The following is a 14,132-nucleotide window of genomic DNA, read 5'->3' as shown; positions in this document are numbered from 1 at the left end:
TTGGCATTGTCTGAAAGCTGAATATTGAACAGACAAATTCTGTACCGCACAAAAACCATAAAGACCTGTTTGCACGCGTGTGCATGTTTGCCTCCAATCCAAATTCACAGACCTCTTTGATGTTACTTGGAATAATTTTAGGCCAACTTTTTTTTTTTCCATTTAATGCTTGCTAGTGAATTTTGATTGCTGCTCCAGGCAATTTTCAAATGACATGCAATATATACTGTGATTTCTGCTATAATTGTAACAAGTCATTTCACTACATAATTAAAAGAAAAATTACAATTATATTTTCTGCTGTGCTTGGAAATTATTTTACACTGTTTGTACATTCGGGATACTTCTTGAAATAGGTATTTGTTTATAGTGTGTTTTTATGGGTTGGCATTGTTCCCTGCTCCAAATTGCTATTTTGTGATTTTCGTTCCTTCGAGGGATGGCGAAACTTGAGAGCCCCGTTAAAATACTGTGCCATAATTGGAATTGCTTTATCTTCAGTCTCATCAATTAATGCACGATTTTCCATTTAATCACAAACACGCTGACTGTATTTTGCAATTAAAATGAGGACAGATAACAGAGAAGATGTCTTTCAGCTGATAACAGTTGGAATGAGTGCAAGAGACACAATCGGTACACAAAATGACTCACATAGACGTGCACACTATTAAACAAAAGTAAAGAAAAGTAAAATACATGATGGGCTCCACAAAGTAGTCCCACAAAAAAAGGACGTATTATGACATTGTGGTCTTTTTTTGGTTTCGCTATTATTTGGGTGGCGGAACAATCAGTTCCTGATTTTGTTGGGATGGACATACGTTTTGTCAAAAGTGTGGCTTTTTATTCAAGGAGTCAATCAGTTAATGCAGGTAACCTATCGGAGAGATAGAAAGGCGATGTAAATGCTGATGTAAGTTTTTTGTACTGATGGAAAATAAGTTGTTTTGTGAAAAACAAAATATAAAATTTTTGAGAAAGGAAAATACAGTAATGACAATTTTTATAACACATCTTACCGCCATTTTAACCCTTTCATGCATCCTATAACCTGATAACATGATAATCTGTCCACTGTAGCCACTGTCCCTGAAAGGGTTCAGATACGTGTGTTTAAACTTCATTAGGTATTGCACAGGGCAAAGACCTCATGACAGTGAGCTGTAAAATGCACTCATACAAAAGCACATCAATTGCAATTAGATGACTGCGTCAAATTTGAACTCTGGCAAAATATCGTTTAAATTTAATTCAAAACAGTATCAATACAGTATATCTATTTTTGGATGGGTTCTCATTTTGCATATGTCATATTGCTTTTATCTCCATAAATGAAGAAGCCTCATTAGCTATGTTTTGCCATTACATGTATTTAAACGTATTTAGCCACCGTGTAAGGCATGAGTATTATTATTGCTGTTGTTATATTATACAAAGACACCCTCCCTCCCTCAGGCCCAACTCGGCAATTTACAGGGTATTTTCACGCAGCATAAACACATAGGTTATCCGGAGCTTCGGGATGGTTCACCTGCTGTGCGTGCCTATAGTAAGTTGGGGTGACTGCAGGGGGCCTATTTGTGATCATATGTGTGTGGAAAGGCACCCCTGAACCAATTAGCTCCTGCAGTCTTGGTGAATGCGACAGCGGCATTCCACAGGGTAAAGCACTTAGCTGTGTGGGGTCCTGGCTGATAGCAATTAGCCCACTGACAACAGCCCTAATTAGCCTTTTTTGTAGGCTTGATAGCGGTTCAACAATGACCTAGCTGTTCTCATGTGGAGATAACCAAAGTTGCTTCAGTATGACACATTACCTTTAAAATAATTACTTGAGATCAGATATAATTAGAAGTTCTAGACTTGTTTAAGACATACTGCTAATCAGATTTGTTTCCAATATAGTTATGAACCTGCTTGCATGTACAATATATTGCCATGCAGAACATGATTTTGCTTAGTAACTATTTTGTTAGTTATTTAAATCATGATCATGATGCACCTAGTGTCCCTGTTAAGTCTGTGCAGTGCTTACAGTTGGCAGAAATTACTAAATTAAAACATAGTGTCAGTGAGATATTTGGAAATACAATGCTGTCCAATTTAATCATAGTCGCACCTAGTGGCTGCAGTAGCAATACAATTTTCAATCACTGGATTCCTCTTTTCGTTGTTCTTTTTCAGTCTCAATGTGACGCTATCCTATGATACAACATGTGTCACCGGCACGGCCTGCACTGATTATGATGGCCACCCAGCGCGTTCCTCCACCGTCGTATCAGGAGAGCCAACAGGTGAGTCACAATTGAAAATTGAAAAAACATTAAACATTCGTAAATTAACCAAAAGCGGCACAGTAGTCGACTGGTTAGCACATCGGTCTCGCAGTTCAGAGGTGCAAGGGTTCAATCCCAGGCCCCGGCCTTTCTGTGTGGCGTTTGCATGTTCTTCTAGTGCCTGCGTGGGTTTTCTGCGGGTACTCCGGTTTCCTCCCACATTCCAAAAACATGCACAGCAGGTTAATGGAACACTCTAAATTGTTCAGAGGTTTGAGTGTGAGAGTGAATGTTTTTCTTTTATTTTGTCTATGCATGCCCTTGCGATTGACTGGCAACCAGTTCAGGGTGTATCCTGCCTCCTGCCCGAAGACAGCTGAATCGTCTCCAGCACACCCGTGACCCTTGTTTGGTTTGGTTTGTTTATTGAACATAAAACATATACAGTAATAATTTGACAGAAAATAAGGTAGATAAAAAAGTAAAAGAAAGAAATCAGTCTTCATTCAACACAGTTATTATGTTCAAGGGAGTAGGATGAAGTAAAAAAAACTTACCTAGTCCTACCCCGTTATGTGTTTGTATCTACTAAATCATTTTTATATCAATCAGAAAAGAAAAAGTAAGAAGAAGTCTCCATTAAGGCTCATACTTTACCCTTAACCGTGATATTTTCACAACTTTTGGTTTGTATCGCGATTATATACATCCTCACCCTGGCACTCTTTGTCAATTTTCTCTTGTATTCATAATGGATATTGCAATACCTTTCTCTATTTATCAACTTAGTTCTGATTTATCATTATATTTAATGTTTAGAATGTATCATTTTAACTCTGATTGGTGTAGGTTGTTTGTACTATTTTTTTGAATTTGTTTTTGAACTCAGCAAGCGATTTACTCATTTTTAGGTCCGTTTCGAGATTATTCCACAGATTAACACCTTTGCTAGATACACTTCTTTGCTTGATGTTTGTTCTTGTTTTGAGTTTTTTGAATAAGTTGGTACATCTTAATTCATAGTTGCTTTCTCGAATTTCAAAAAACTTCAAAAAACTGAATGTTTTGGCAGAGCAGGTTATTGTGTGCTTTGTACATTAATTGGGCGATCAACCAAGTCATAAAGTTTCATCGTATTTAATTTAATAAATAGTGGATTTGTGGGTTCCGTATATTTGGATCTATTAATAATTCGAATAGCTTTTTTTTGTAGTTTGAGAATAGGGAGTGTGTTTTTTTTGCAGGCATTTCCCCATATTTCCACACAGTAGGTCATGTATGGTACGATACTTGTGAAGATAAGAGGATCAAAAAATGGATGGATTGGTGGATAATTAATTAACCACCACCAAAATGTCATGCAGTTATGCAATTAGTTTGTACACATGGTGGCTGCCTGTTAGCTCTACTTCCGCATTCACACACAACATTGAACAAAAGGAACAGCCATTTTAATATGAAACCCAATATTTGAATGAAACATTTCTTTCAACCATGTTGGCTGGTTGCAACATAATGGTTGGTCTTCCTCTGATCATGATATTTTGAAACTTTTACTTTTGCATACAAGATCTGCAATAAGTGAAAATAGCATCTCATGGCAAAGTGTGTACCTGACTCTCTTCAACCTAAAAGCAATATAGCTCCCACCTATTAAAAAAAATGTCAAAATGAAAAAGTTGATTAAAGCCGCGGAACTTGCAGTAGACATATATAGGTATTGTGCATATAATCATTATGATGAGCTAAAAAACATACATATTACATATACTGTATGCATAGTAAAACACCGGGTGCTCCAAGAATACATGCATATACTAGAGCAAAATTAGTGTGTTCGATTACAAAAAAAATACTTAAATATGCTAATGAAAAAAACATGTATGCCCGTAAATAAACATTTATAATCTGATACAGTCAAATGTTCCTTAAAGAATCATGCGGCATGGCCCAATGTGTAATAAAATGTGCGACCAATAGGTCAGTGTTAATTAATAAACTCTGAATGTATCTGGAGCCAGCCATTGTCCCACGATGGAGACAATCCCAACGAGAGGAAGTTGAGCAGGTTCATCCTCCTCCGCCTCCTCCTCCTCCTCTTGCTCCTCCTCCTCCTCCTCCTCCACCTCCTCCTCCTCATCATCATCATCCACCACCTCTGTCTGCTTTCACCCAGAGTATTAATGCAGTAGGAGAGAAGCGGTATGCATGTTCGGAAAATGCAAATGAGAGCTAGTTAAGTGTGAAGAAGCTAATTTATTTCCCATTTCGTGCTGGGATTAGGATTTGAAGCGTTCACCCACCCCAACCTGTCACAAAACTGGTGGTGGGGGTGCTGGATCTTGAATTGCATAGACTAAAGAGAGAATGAACGATAGAGAGCAAAGGTTATTTTTTCTTATCCCGGTACATATTTGAAAAAAAAATTCAGGTTAAATGACAAGCAAAGTGTTTCATTTTCGAACTGCCAATTAACAGCTGTTCAACCGGACTCTTTAAATACCGTCTGACCCGCACGTTGTGTCACGTTTGATTAATTGAGTCTCGTGTTTCATTTTATTGACCAACTTGATTAGAAAAGAGCTGTCCTGTCGTGCAAAATAATTCCATTAATTGTCATTCGTAGTCTGCCAGTATGAAATACATGTCGCATACTTGATTGCATTTGAGAAGTGATTATTAAAAGGCCTTACTCCAAACTTCAAGATGATTAGAATGATAGCAGTTGACATCGTTTACACACACACACACACACACGCACGCACGCACGCACGCACACACACGCTGCCTTTTCTCTGTTTGGGCTGACTTTCTAACACATATCATTTTGTCCCCATGTTTTGGTTCACAGATGACGGGCACAACCCAGCAGAACAACAAGACCCCGCAGGTCCATATCCCAGCAGCCCCTGCAGGAGGAAATAACTCTGTCAGTGTGACCCTTGACCCACAAACCCAACTTGAATCTGACAAAAGGGCCGTTTACAGGTTGGTACAACCCTTTTTGTTTTATGTATAGTTTGCCAGAGTGTAGTGTGCCAGTACCATGCTGTATATTGCACATAGAGCACATTGAACAATAAAGTTGACTTGACTTGCCTTGATTTGAATTGTAGTCAGCAAGAATGACACGGTACCATAACTTCCAAGTACCGGAACTTGAAAGAATAATGCAGCCAGTCGTCCAAGTCACACAAATACAGATAGGTTGAAGTGGGTGGGATTGTTTTGGACCACCATGTAGCTACGGACACTTCCCAGGCCAGGCCAGTCGAAATGTATCGACTGAAATTGATCAAGGCATTTTACCGCATCACGCTTTCTCTGCATTTCAGATTATTCCCTTAACAAATTTCAGAAATAACTGTTCATACATTTTGGATCTTGGCACCATCCTGCAAATGATTCATTCATCTTGATGTGATATTTTCTTTCTTCTGGTCTGGTTGAAAATTTGCAAAATGGAAAAAAAGGACTTACTTCCAAAGTGGGTTTTAGTATGATCTGTTCAATTTTGTTGACATACAAGCTTTTGAACATTGTGCTGGGGGGGGGGGGGGGGAGGCCACCTCTTATGTTTAACCCAATAATTCAAAATCAATTCTACGGTATTGTTCATTTATTCAGAGCCGAGGCACCATTAATTACCATTTCTGTGCATCCATTTAGCATACCACTTACCCATGTCAGGGTTACGGGTTGTATCAGGTAAGTATCCTTACATCAGACTGGTCAGCACTCAACCGCAGGACACAAATTACCAACTAAAACAATCACATTATACCAGTTACAGTGCAGCTGTTGATCTTAGGTTTCTTGTGGTTCTTACTATATTATGTATGGTAAATTGACTCTATTACTTATATGTGCCAACAGTTATTTTCAAAGGTAAGCATCACAGCTCACTCCAAAGAAGGGATATAGAATAATCAAATGAAAAAAAAAAAATTATATATATATTAGAGCTGTCAGTTTTGCGCGTTATCGTCATTCATTTAAATTAATTTTAACGTGATTAAATTTTTTCTCGCGAGATTAATCCGGCACATGTCACAGCGGATGTTACGTTGCTCTATAAATAAACCGGAAACAAAACAACAAGCGCGCTGCAAAAGTCCACGCCCATGTTTGTTTTGCCAGCCGTGGCAGCGCGAGACACCGAAAACGGATACTTAAAGAGTTTATGAATGGAAAGTTTACTTTTAAAAAGTTGCCAGATTGTTCCACTGACAAGACAAAAGTTACCTGGATGTTTTGCAGTTGTAACTGAGCTATCATCATAGCACATCAAGCCTGAAATACCACTTAATGGCCAAGCACACAGCTGATGTGAGTACCCCGCTCCCTCATCTAAGACGGCTATGGATCATGTCAAACCGAAGAAAATGGATAACACGACGAAGAACAAGTTTGCTGAAGCCATAGCTAAATGTATGGCTACTGCATGCAAGCCTGTCAACATTGTCCACAGCTCGACTCAAGCTGAAATCATTCGCAGTGGATCTAACGACTCCAGCGAGAGCCTCCATTACAAGCTATGTACAGAGATTGTACGTAGCGGAGAAGGCTAAGGTACACCAAGCGGGAGAAGACACTGTTTCAGGAGAGAAATAAAAGACTAGATTGATGAGCCTCTGGTGAATATAGAGCAGGTAGCCTGTTGAGTACGATGTATGCCACTGATGTGATTGTTACTTGTTTGGAACTATTTTGTGTGGAAGGTTACCGTGTTCCGTGTCCATATAAATAAAGAGGGTGGAGCTTCTCTGTGTTCGTCTGACAGTGACGGTGCGCGGAGGCACGTCGAGAGTTCAGAGGTGCAGTCCTTGCGACCACACTGAAAATAAAATGTCTCCAGTGTTGTCATCGAACCAAGTGTAGTCATCCAAAATGATGTCTCCACAAAACCATCGAGAGACTTCCGCGCAAGGACCAACAAAAAAACATAGCCTGACTGCTGTGTTCAAAGCAAACAAAAACAAAGTATGCAACAATGGCTTAAATCCACTATAGGCTGAGTACTAGTTTACCTTAGATGATAGACTTTATAATTTTATATTGCACTGTTTTGATTCCCTAAAAAGAGCTGTTAAATGAGCTGTTGTGTGGCAAAATATTTTTTTCACGGTTGTTGATAGACAGTAATATTGTGTGAGAGATTATGTGTGAATAACTGCTCCAAGTGAAAAATGTTCAAGTAAAATTGAAAATCAAAATTGTTGTTTCAGTGAATATTTGCAGTTTGCACATAGAAAACTGATCCACTATTCCATGTTGATGAGAGCATTAAAACTGGAAAAAATAGGATGAAAAAATGTCAAAGCAAATTCAGAAACGATAAATGTGTGACTAATCATGATTAATTATGAGTTAATTATGACTGTGTTTTAATTAGATTAAATATTTTAATTGTTTGACAGCTCTAATATATATATATATACTGGAAATGACTAATGGAAATAGACTAGCTCAATGTGTACTGTGGTATTCATGGTATATCCAAACTTAAAACACAATTTAATGGCAATAATGAGGATGTTCAATATTTTTTCAGAGATCGAGTAACATGCCAAAATCAAATGAATTATTCAGTACAGTCAATAATTCTGCTCCTGTTCATGTATATTGTAAGCACATGCCTCTCACAATTCAGAGGTTGTGGGTTAAAATCCGGGCAGCAGGCTTCCTGTGTGGAGTTTGCATGTTCTCATGTTGCGAATTGAATTTTCAGCAGCTACTGCGGTTTCCTGCCACACTATTCCCAAAGTATCCATTGTCGGTCCAGGAAATTACTGAACTTCTTACGAAAATCAAAAAGAGAAATGGAACCTTACTTTTCACTAGAATATTGATGCACCCTTATGATTAGCTTCTACTATGCATTTATGAAATAAATTATTCAAAATTTGGAGATTTTACCGGGCTGGATTATCTTCGTGTATAGACAATTCAATTGTTTTGGGGCCAAATGTGAAGCAAGGTGCCTTTTGTCTGTTGCTGTGTGTTTCTGTAATGATGACACTGCAGACTGTATGGGGTCGTCTGTTTGCCCCACTCCTTCGGGTCCCACCCGGGGGTACCCGCCGGCACCGTCTAAGTAGGTGCGAGCCCCTGCACTCAGGCCTGAGGCAAGCTGCTGTAAAATCCTTCGCGACTCCTCTGAGATACAAGACTTGCTTTGATGTGAGGTGAACAGCCATCTTTGGAGCAGTTTTTCTTGATTGGAGACTCTGCCTCTAATCATTCCCTCCTCACTATCACATTTTTTTGCGGGCGGGGGTAGCTTTCAATTGCCTTTCTCGTCGTTCCTCAACCAAATACAGATTAAAAACTACCAGGTAGCCTCACAACATACTGTCTGTACTGCATAGCACATGGGATAATACCCCCCACCCCCCCAAAAAAAAACCCACCCTCTCTCTGCTTCTGAAAATACATTAATGTTAAAAGCCCTTATGTTTTTCATTAGCATCTTGATTGGAATGTTTGTAACAGCTGTGATCTGTGTATCCAGGCTTTATTGCACTTAGATGCCGGTGAATTTAAAATGGCTTTTCACATGCAAAGCAGATGATGGAGGCATATCGCGTTTCCAGGTGCTACGCTCGTACAATGCATGCTCTATGAATCATGGTGGACTTCATCATCAAAAATACATATTTCCACTGATGGTTGAACCTTTATGAACTATATTGGAGGTCTCAAACCTGCAGCCTTGGGGCCATATTCGATCAGCAGAATGATCGTTTGCGGCTCCCGATTTGACATCAATGTTTATTGTTCGTGCAGCCCCCCACCTTATTTGTGTCGTTGCCCTGGGCATTTTGCGCGAGTGTGTGTGTGTGTGTGTGTGTGTGTGTATGTGTGTGTGTGTGTGTGTGTGTGTGTGTGTGTGTGTTTGCGTGTGTGTGTGTGTTTTAAATCACTTATTGGGCTACCATAGCTCAGGCTCATGACAGCTTTCAGTGAAACGTAATTCTGAAGAATGGTTGGAGTCTATTTTTTTCCGCCTCCTCTTCCTGATTTTTTTTCCTTCCACATCTAAGATATCGGGGCTCTTAACAGCGACCTACCAGGCTTCTCGTTCCATCTCCCCCGTGTTGCTGTCCTGACTCTGTTCCTCTAAATGGGTTGTAACTGTATTTTTTGTATAAATGGCCAGTAAGTCAGATTCAGATTCTGAAGTAACATTTAAGTGGAAGCAAAAGATATCTGTCATGTGTTTTTGAAAACCTGCCATTAAGACAAAGGTTAGCGATGAGAACGCCCAATTTCAACAAAAACGGGAGACAAGATTGTTGTGGTTGAGCACAGGGGCACCCCAACATTTCTTGAATGCCCAGAGAAAATTGCGGTACTCAAGAAATCAGACATCATTACTGAATCAGACATGCTGAGGAGTATGCAAAGTAGCAGGGAGATGAGAGAGGAGCCCGGGTCAGCAATCTTGTAAATGTTCTCAAGAACCGTTAATGCTCTGAACTGTTATTAATGAAGATTGAGAAGACTGGATAAGTTCTACGTTTTTTTTCCCAATACTTAAACACCCTATTTGTTGAATACTTAATGCAGCCTAGACACAGCAAGATTCTTTCTCCAGCGTCCTCACCATAAGTTGCGTTTGAGACCCTTGAACTATATCATTTTAGTCCAATACAATTAATGCATTAGAACATCATGGAACACACACACACACACACACACACACGCACACACACACACACACACACACACACACACAAAGGTGGCCATTCTGTCAGTACTGATGGAAAGTCCATCCATCTGTCTCTGATATAATATAGCAAAATATGCAAACATTGCTTTTCACGTGTTAGATGATAATTCTCATCCTCAAATTGAAATTCCTGAGATTAGATAATGCAAAACATTAATATTAAAAATTATTGGTGGTAAATAGTGGGCTAAGTTGTGAGAACATTGTTACAGATATTCTTAATTTTTCTGAGCAAAAGTATCAGAACTAGATCAGTTCTTTACATAGACCACTTCTGAGAGAGAACATGAACTGAAGAGGGCAAAAAAAAAATGAGGAAGTATACCATAATTTTTATTCGTTTTATTCTATTTTTTTTACGCTATGCACAACCCTCATTTATTGTGCAATAATCTAATTGTAATGCATATTTATTACCGTATTTTCACGACTATTCGACGCATCGTACTAATGGCCGCTGTCTCATTAATGCGTGACATTTCTGTATTTTACACATACACAGGACGCATCGTACGAATAGCCGCAGTTTTACAGTGGTAAAACATACGCCAGCTTAAACATACGGCATGCATGCGCGCACTCTAACACGTTAGCTTGAAGCATACGGTAGCATGCCAAGACATACAGATAAGATAAAAACACGTTTTTAAAAAGGCAACGAAAGCAGAACTGAGTTCGGGTGTATTTTATTTAGCCATCGTACAATGTTCTCACGTTTTCGATCAATCATCACCCAGAAATCCATCAAAGTCCTCATCCTCTGTATCAGAAGCAGAGGACTGCACATCTCAGTTGTCATTGAATGCATCACATGCTAGTGTGAGTTGCTACGCATTGCCGAGCGGAAAGAAGGAGTAGCAACAGCAAAGTCAACATTTCTCTCATGTGAAGCTTTCCCACATTTGAAAGTAAAGAACAGAGCGAAACATGGTGGCAGCGCGCGTGTGTGTAGGAAGAATTGAACAATTGTGCAAGTACCGTAATCCATCAAAAACGCCGCGTTCCCTCTCGTTGTTGCGTATTGTGGCGTAACTCGCCCAGCGCTGCCTCTCACTCTTTGTAAAGTTGTGTTTGCCATCGATCATTGTTCCCATGCTGTTCGCAACTTTACTTTGAACGCCCGGTTGATGCCAATGTCCAGCGGTTGGAGTTCTTTAGTCAAGCCTCCGGGAATAACGGCAAGCTCAGAGTTCATTTGCTTGACTTGATTTTTCACCGCTGCTGTGAGATGGTCACGCATGCCAAAAGCATAACCGGTGGCTTTAAGTTTTAACTGAGCTTCGTAGGCATGTCTCTTTGTCGAATTTATTTTCAGGGGTTCTTAGAAACCAAAACCGGAGTTGTTTTGCAACAATGCACATTGCCACACGCTATACAAGTGTTGGTACTGGCTTGAGGCGTCCACGTACACGCCCACCCTTCACCATTGGCGGACTAGCTTGTCTGTCCTCTCTCTCCCTCTCTCTCTCTCTCTCTCCCTCTCCATATATGTATATATACACGCCCACCCTTCCCTGATTGGCCGACTTCTTTCACAGTCACTTCCGCCTTTTCTCTATATAAACGGCGTGTCGGCTGTCAGTCAGATTTTGGAACTCAGCGCATATAAAGGACGCTCCGCACTATAAGGCGTCCTGTCCATTTTGGAGAAAATTTAAGACTTTTAATGGCGCCTTATAGTCGTGAAAATACGGTACATATTTCGATGCATTTGTATGCTTTAGAAAACATTTTTTCAGGGGGCTTGACACGGATTAGGGCATTTACATGGAAAACGCGACTCTACTTCCAAGATTGATCGGTGGCCCATCATTATCGGTCAAATGCCAATAGATTGTCATATATATTTACTGGTTCTGCTCAGGATGTTCCTCTACTACAGCAATGACTTGACCATCTTAACCATGCCTCAAACTTAGTTTGTTGAAATTATTATTATTATCATTATTAAATTTATCTGTCCAAGACGAACAAAGAGAATATTGATGTTATTTTACAACCGCAATGTTCCACACTGGTTTGTTGTGAAGATAATTTCCCCAGAGAAGTCATACTTTTTTTTTTTTTGCTTTTAAACTGGTCATTCTAGGGTTTTTTCCAACCCCCTTTTCTTTTTTTATAGCCGCTGATAATCAACTATTAAGCCGTGTAATCAAGATTTGCTCTACGCAGAATCAGGATTGTTCTCAGCGGAATCAACACTTTTTCAACACAAAGAAACTGAACATTTAAATATATTTATTTATTTATTTTAGCAAAGTGGTAATAGGATGCCCCCCCCTCCCCCGACACACGTCTGGACACTCTTTGAACTCACTGTATTAATCTGCATTGGTTAAATCGAATGCATATCACGTGGTAGCCATTTTGGGTAATTTGGAGAAGAAAATGGTTACGTGGCTTTTTTGTGTTCCACTCATCTTTTTCCAAATAACCCAACCTTTGCGAGGTAAACCCTATATTAATTAAATATTAATTAAACACCGTCTAGCATAAATAATTTAAAGAGATGAATTATTAATGTATTTGGGATTTTTTTTTTTACTTGGATGCTCTCCAACACATAGCCCACCCTCTTCTAACAACCTTGATAAAAGATGTTTTCTTAAAGGCCATGTGTGAAGTAATTTCATGAAATGCCAAATAGGGTCACACTGAAAGTACTTAAACATTGTCCACCAAATAAAGCATGAAAGAATAATTTATATGTTGTATATTTGACAAAATAATCGATTTTCCGAAGTTCCAGTCTGAAAGGGGCGGAACCCGGAAGTGACACGTCACATGGAGAACAGCGATGGCAGAGCGCCATACGGCCACATGCAAAGCATTTCAAACAATGATTCAAACAGCGATGCAAACGATCATCGAGCGCAAGTGAGGATATCCAAGTTTTTGAAGAGTTGGATGAAGAAGAGGAGGTTGGAATTTTACATGTTGGACCTTACATTTACGAGCCAGACGCTAATCAGGATGCAAACAATGTGCCCAGACGACCTGACATGGAATGGAGACAAGCCATCAAGATTGGTAAGACATAGGCTGGTATTATTTTTATGATTTGAAGATGCAGGCATGTGCACATAATTTTATGTTGTATGTCTATCTGATGACATTGTTTAAAAAAAATAATCAGACTTCATGTTCAACCAGTTAGCCTACCTGGTACTTGAGCATTCTTTTTAGCAAATCATTTTTTGACTTGTACATGAGAGATTTTTGGAATTACTTTTTTAAATTTGTACAGTATTCCATCCATATACTTGTATATTTTGAATCAAATGTTTTCATAGACAGGGCGGCCCGGTAGTCCAGTGGTTAGCACGTCGGCTTCACAGTGCAGAGGTACCGGGTTCGATTCCAGCTCCGGCCTCCCTGTGTGGAGTTTGCATGTTCTCCCCGGGCCTGCGTGGGTTTTCTCCGGGTGCTCCGGTTTCCTCCCACATTCCAAAAACATGCGTGGCAGGCTGATTGAACACTCTAAATTGTCCCTAGGTGTGAGTGTGAGTGCGAATGGTTGTTCGTTTCTGTGTGCCCTGCGATTGGCTGGCAACCGATTCAGTGTGTCCCCCGCCTACTGCCCGAAGACAGCTGGGATAGGCTCCAGCACCCCCCGCGACCCTAGTGAGGATCAAGCGGCTCGGAATATGAATGAATGAATGAATGTTTTCATAGACAACAGAATTATTGATTGATGGGTATAGAATCAGAATCGTCTTTGTTGGCCAAGTATGTAGAAGACACAAGGAATTTGTCTTCGGTATAACACGCTGCATTAGTATCATCATAAACAAGTACATGACAAATAAGTATGGCAGGACATTCTGTAATGTAAGTGAACCGTAGTGCGGTGCTACCACACAGTGACAACTGTGACAATACACTTGTTCAATAAAATTTATGCTCATGGTGTCATCGCTCAGTATTTTACTTTTGTAATTTTTTTTTTTAATTTCAGGTGTACTTGTGGTAAATGCCAGCAATTGCCTACAGCAGTCGAATGTGTTTGCTGCCACGAAATTCAAGAAGGAGTGACTGTACGTCGACAAGGACAGCAACACTTCAATCAGGTGCTGGACTGCATCACCGACCATCCTGGACTCAATGCTGTGTGCCTC

At 39.8% G+C, this 14,132-nt stretch overlaps 2 protein-coding genes across 2 annotated transcripts in view; one reads left to right on the top strand and one right to left on the bottom strand.

Annotated features, from left to right (window-relative positions):
* pknox2 (pbx/knotted 1 homeobox 2) overlaps positions 1-14,132 on the top strand; it is a 135,789-nt gene that overhangs the window by 68,049 nt on the left and 53,608 nt on the right. The window contains exons 3-4 of the mRNA XM_052047667.1: positions 2,188-2,297; positions 5,131-5,267. Of these exons, the coding sequence (XP_051903627.1) occupies positions 2,208-2,297; positions 5,131-5,267 (227 nt within the window). The 5' untranslated portion in view covers positions 2,188-2,207. The remainder of the gene's footprint in view (positions 1-2,187; positions 2,298-5,130; positions 5,268-14,132) is intronic.
* LOC127587804 (uncharacterized) overlaps positions 1-14,132 on the bottom strand; it is a 265,695-nt gene that overhangs the window by 227,280 nt on the left and 24,283 nt on the right. The window lies entirely within an intron of this gene.

This window comes from Hippocampus zosterae, chromosome 16 (genome assembly GCF_025434085.1).
Source record: "Hippocampus zosterae strain Florida chromosome 16, ASM2543408v3, whole genome shotgun sequence".
In the NCBI taxonomy this organism is placed as follows: domain Eukaryota; kingdom Metazoa; phylum Chordata; class Actinopteri; order Syngnathiformes; family Syngnathidae; genus Hippocampus; species Hippocampus zosterae.
This window is presented reverse-complemented; position numbering and strand designations above follow the sequence as displayed.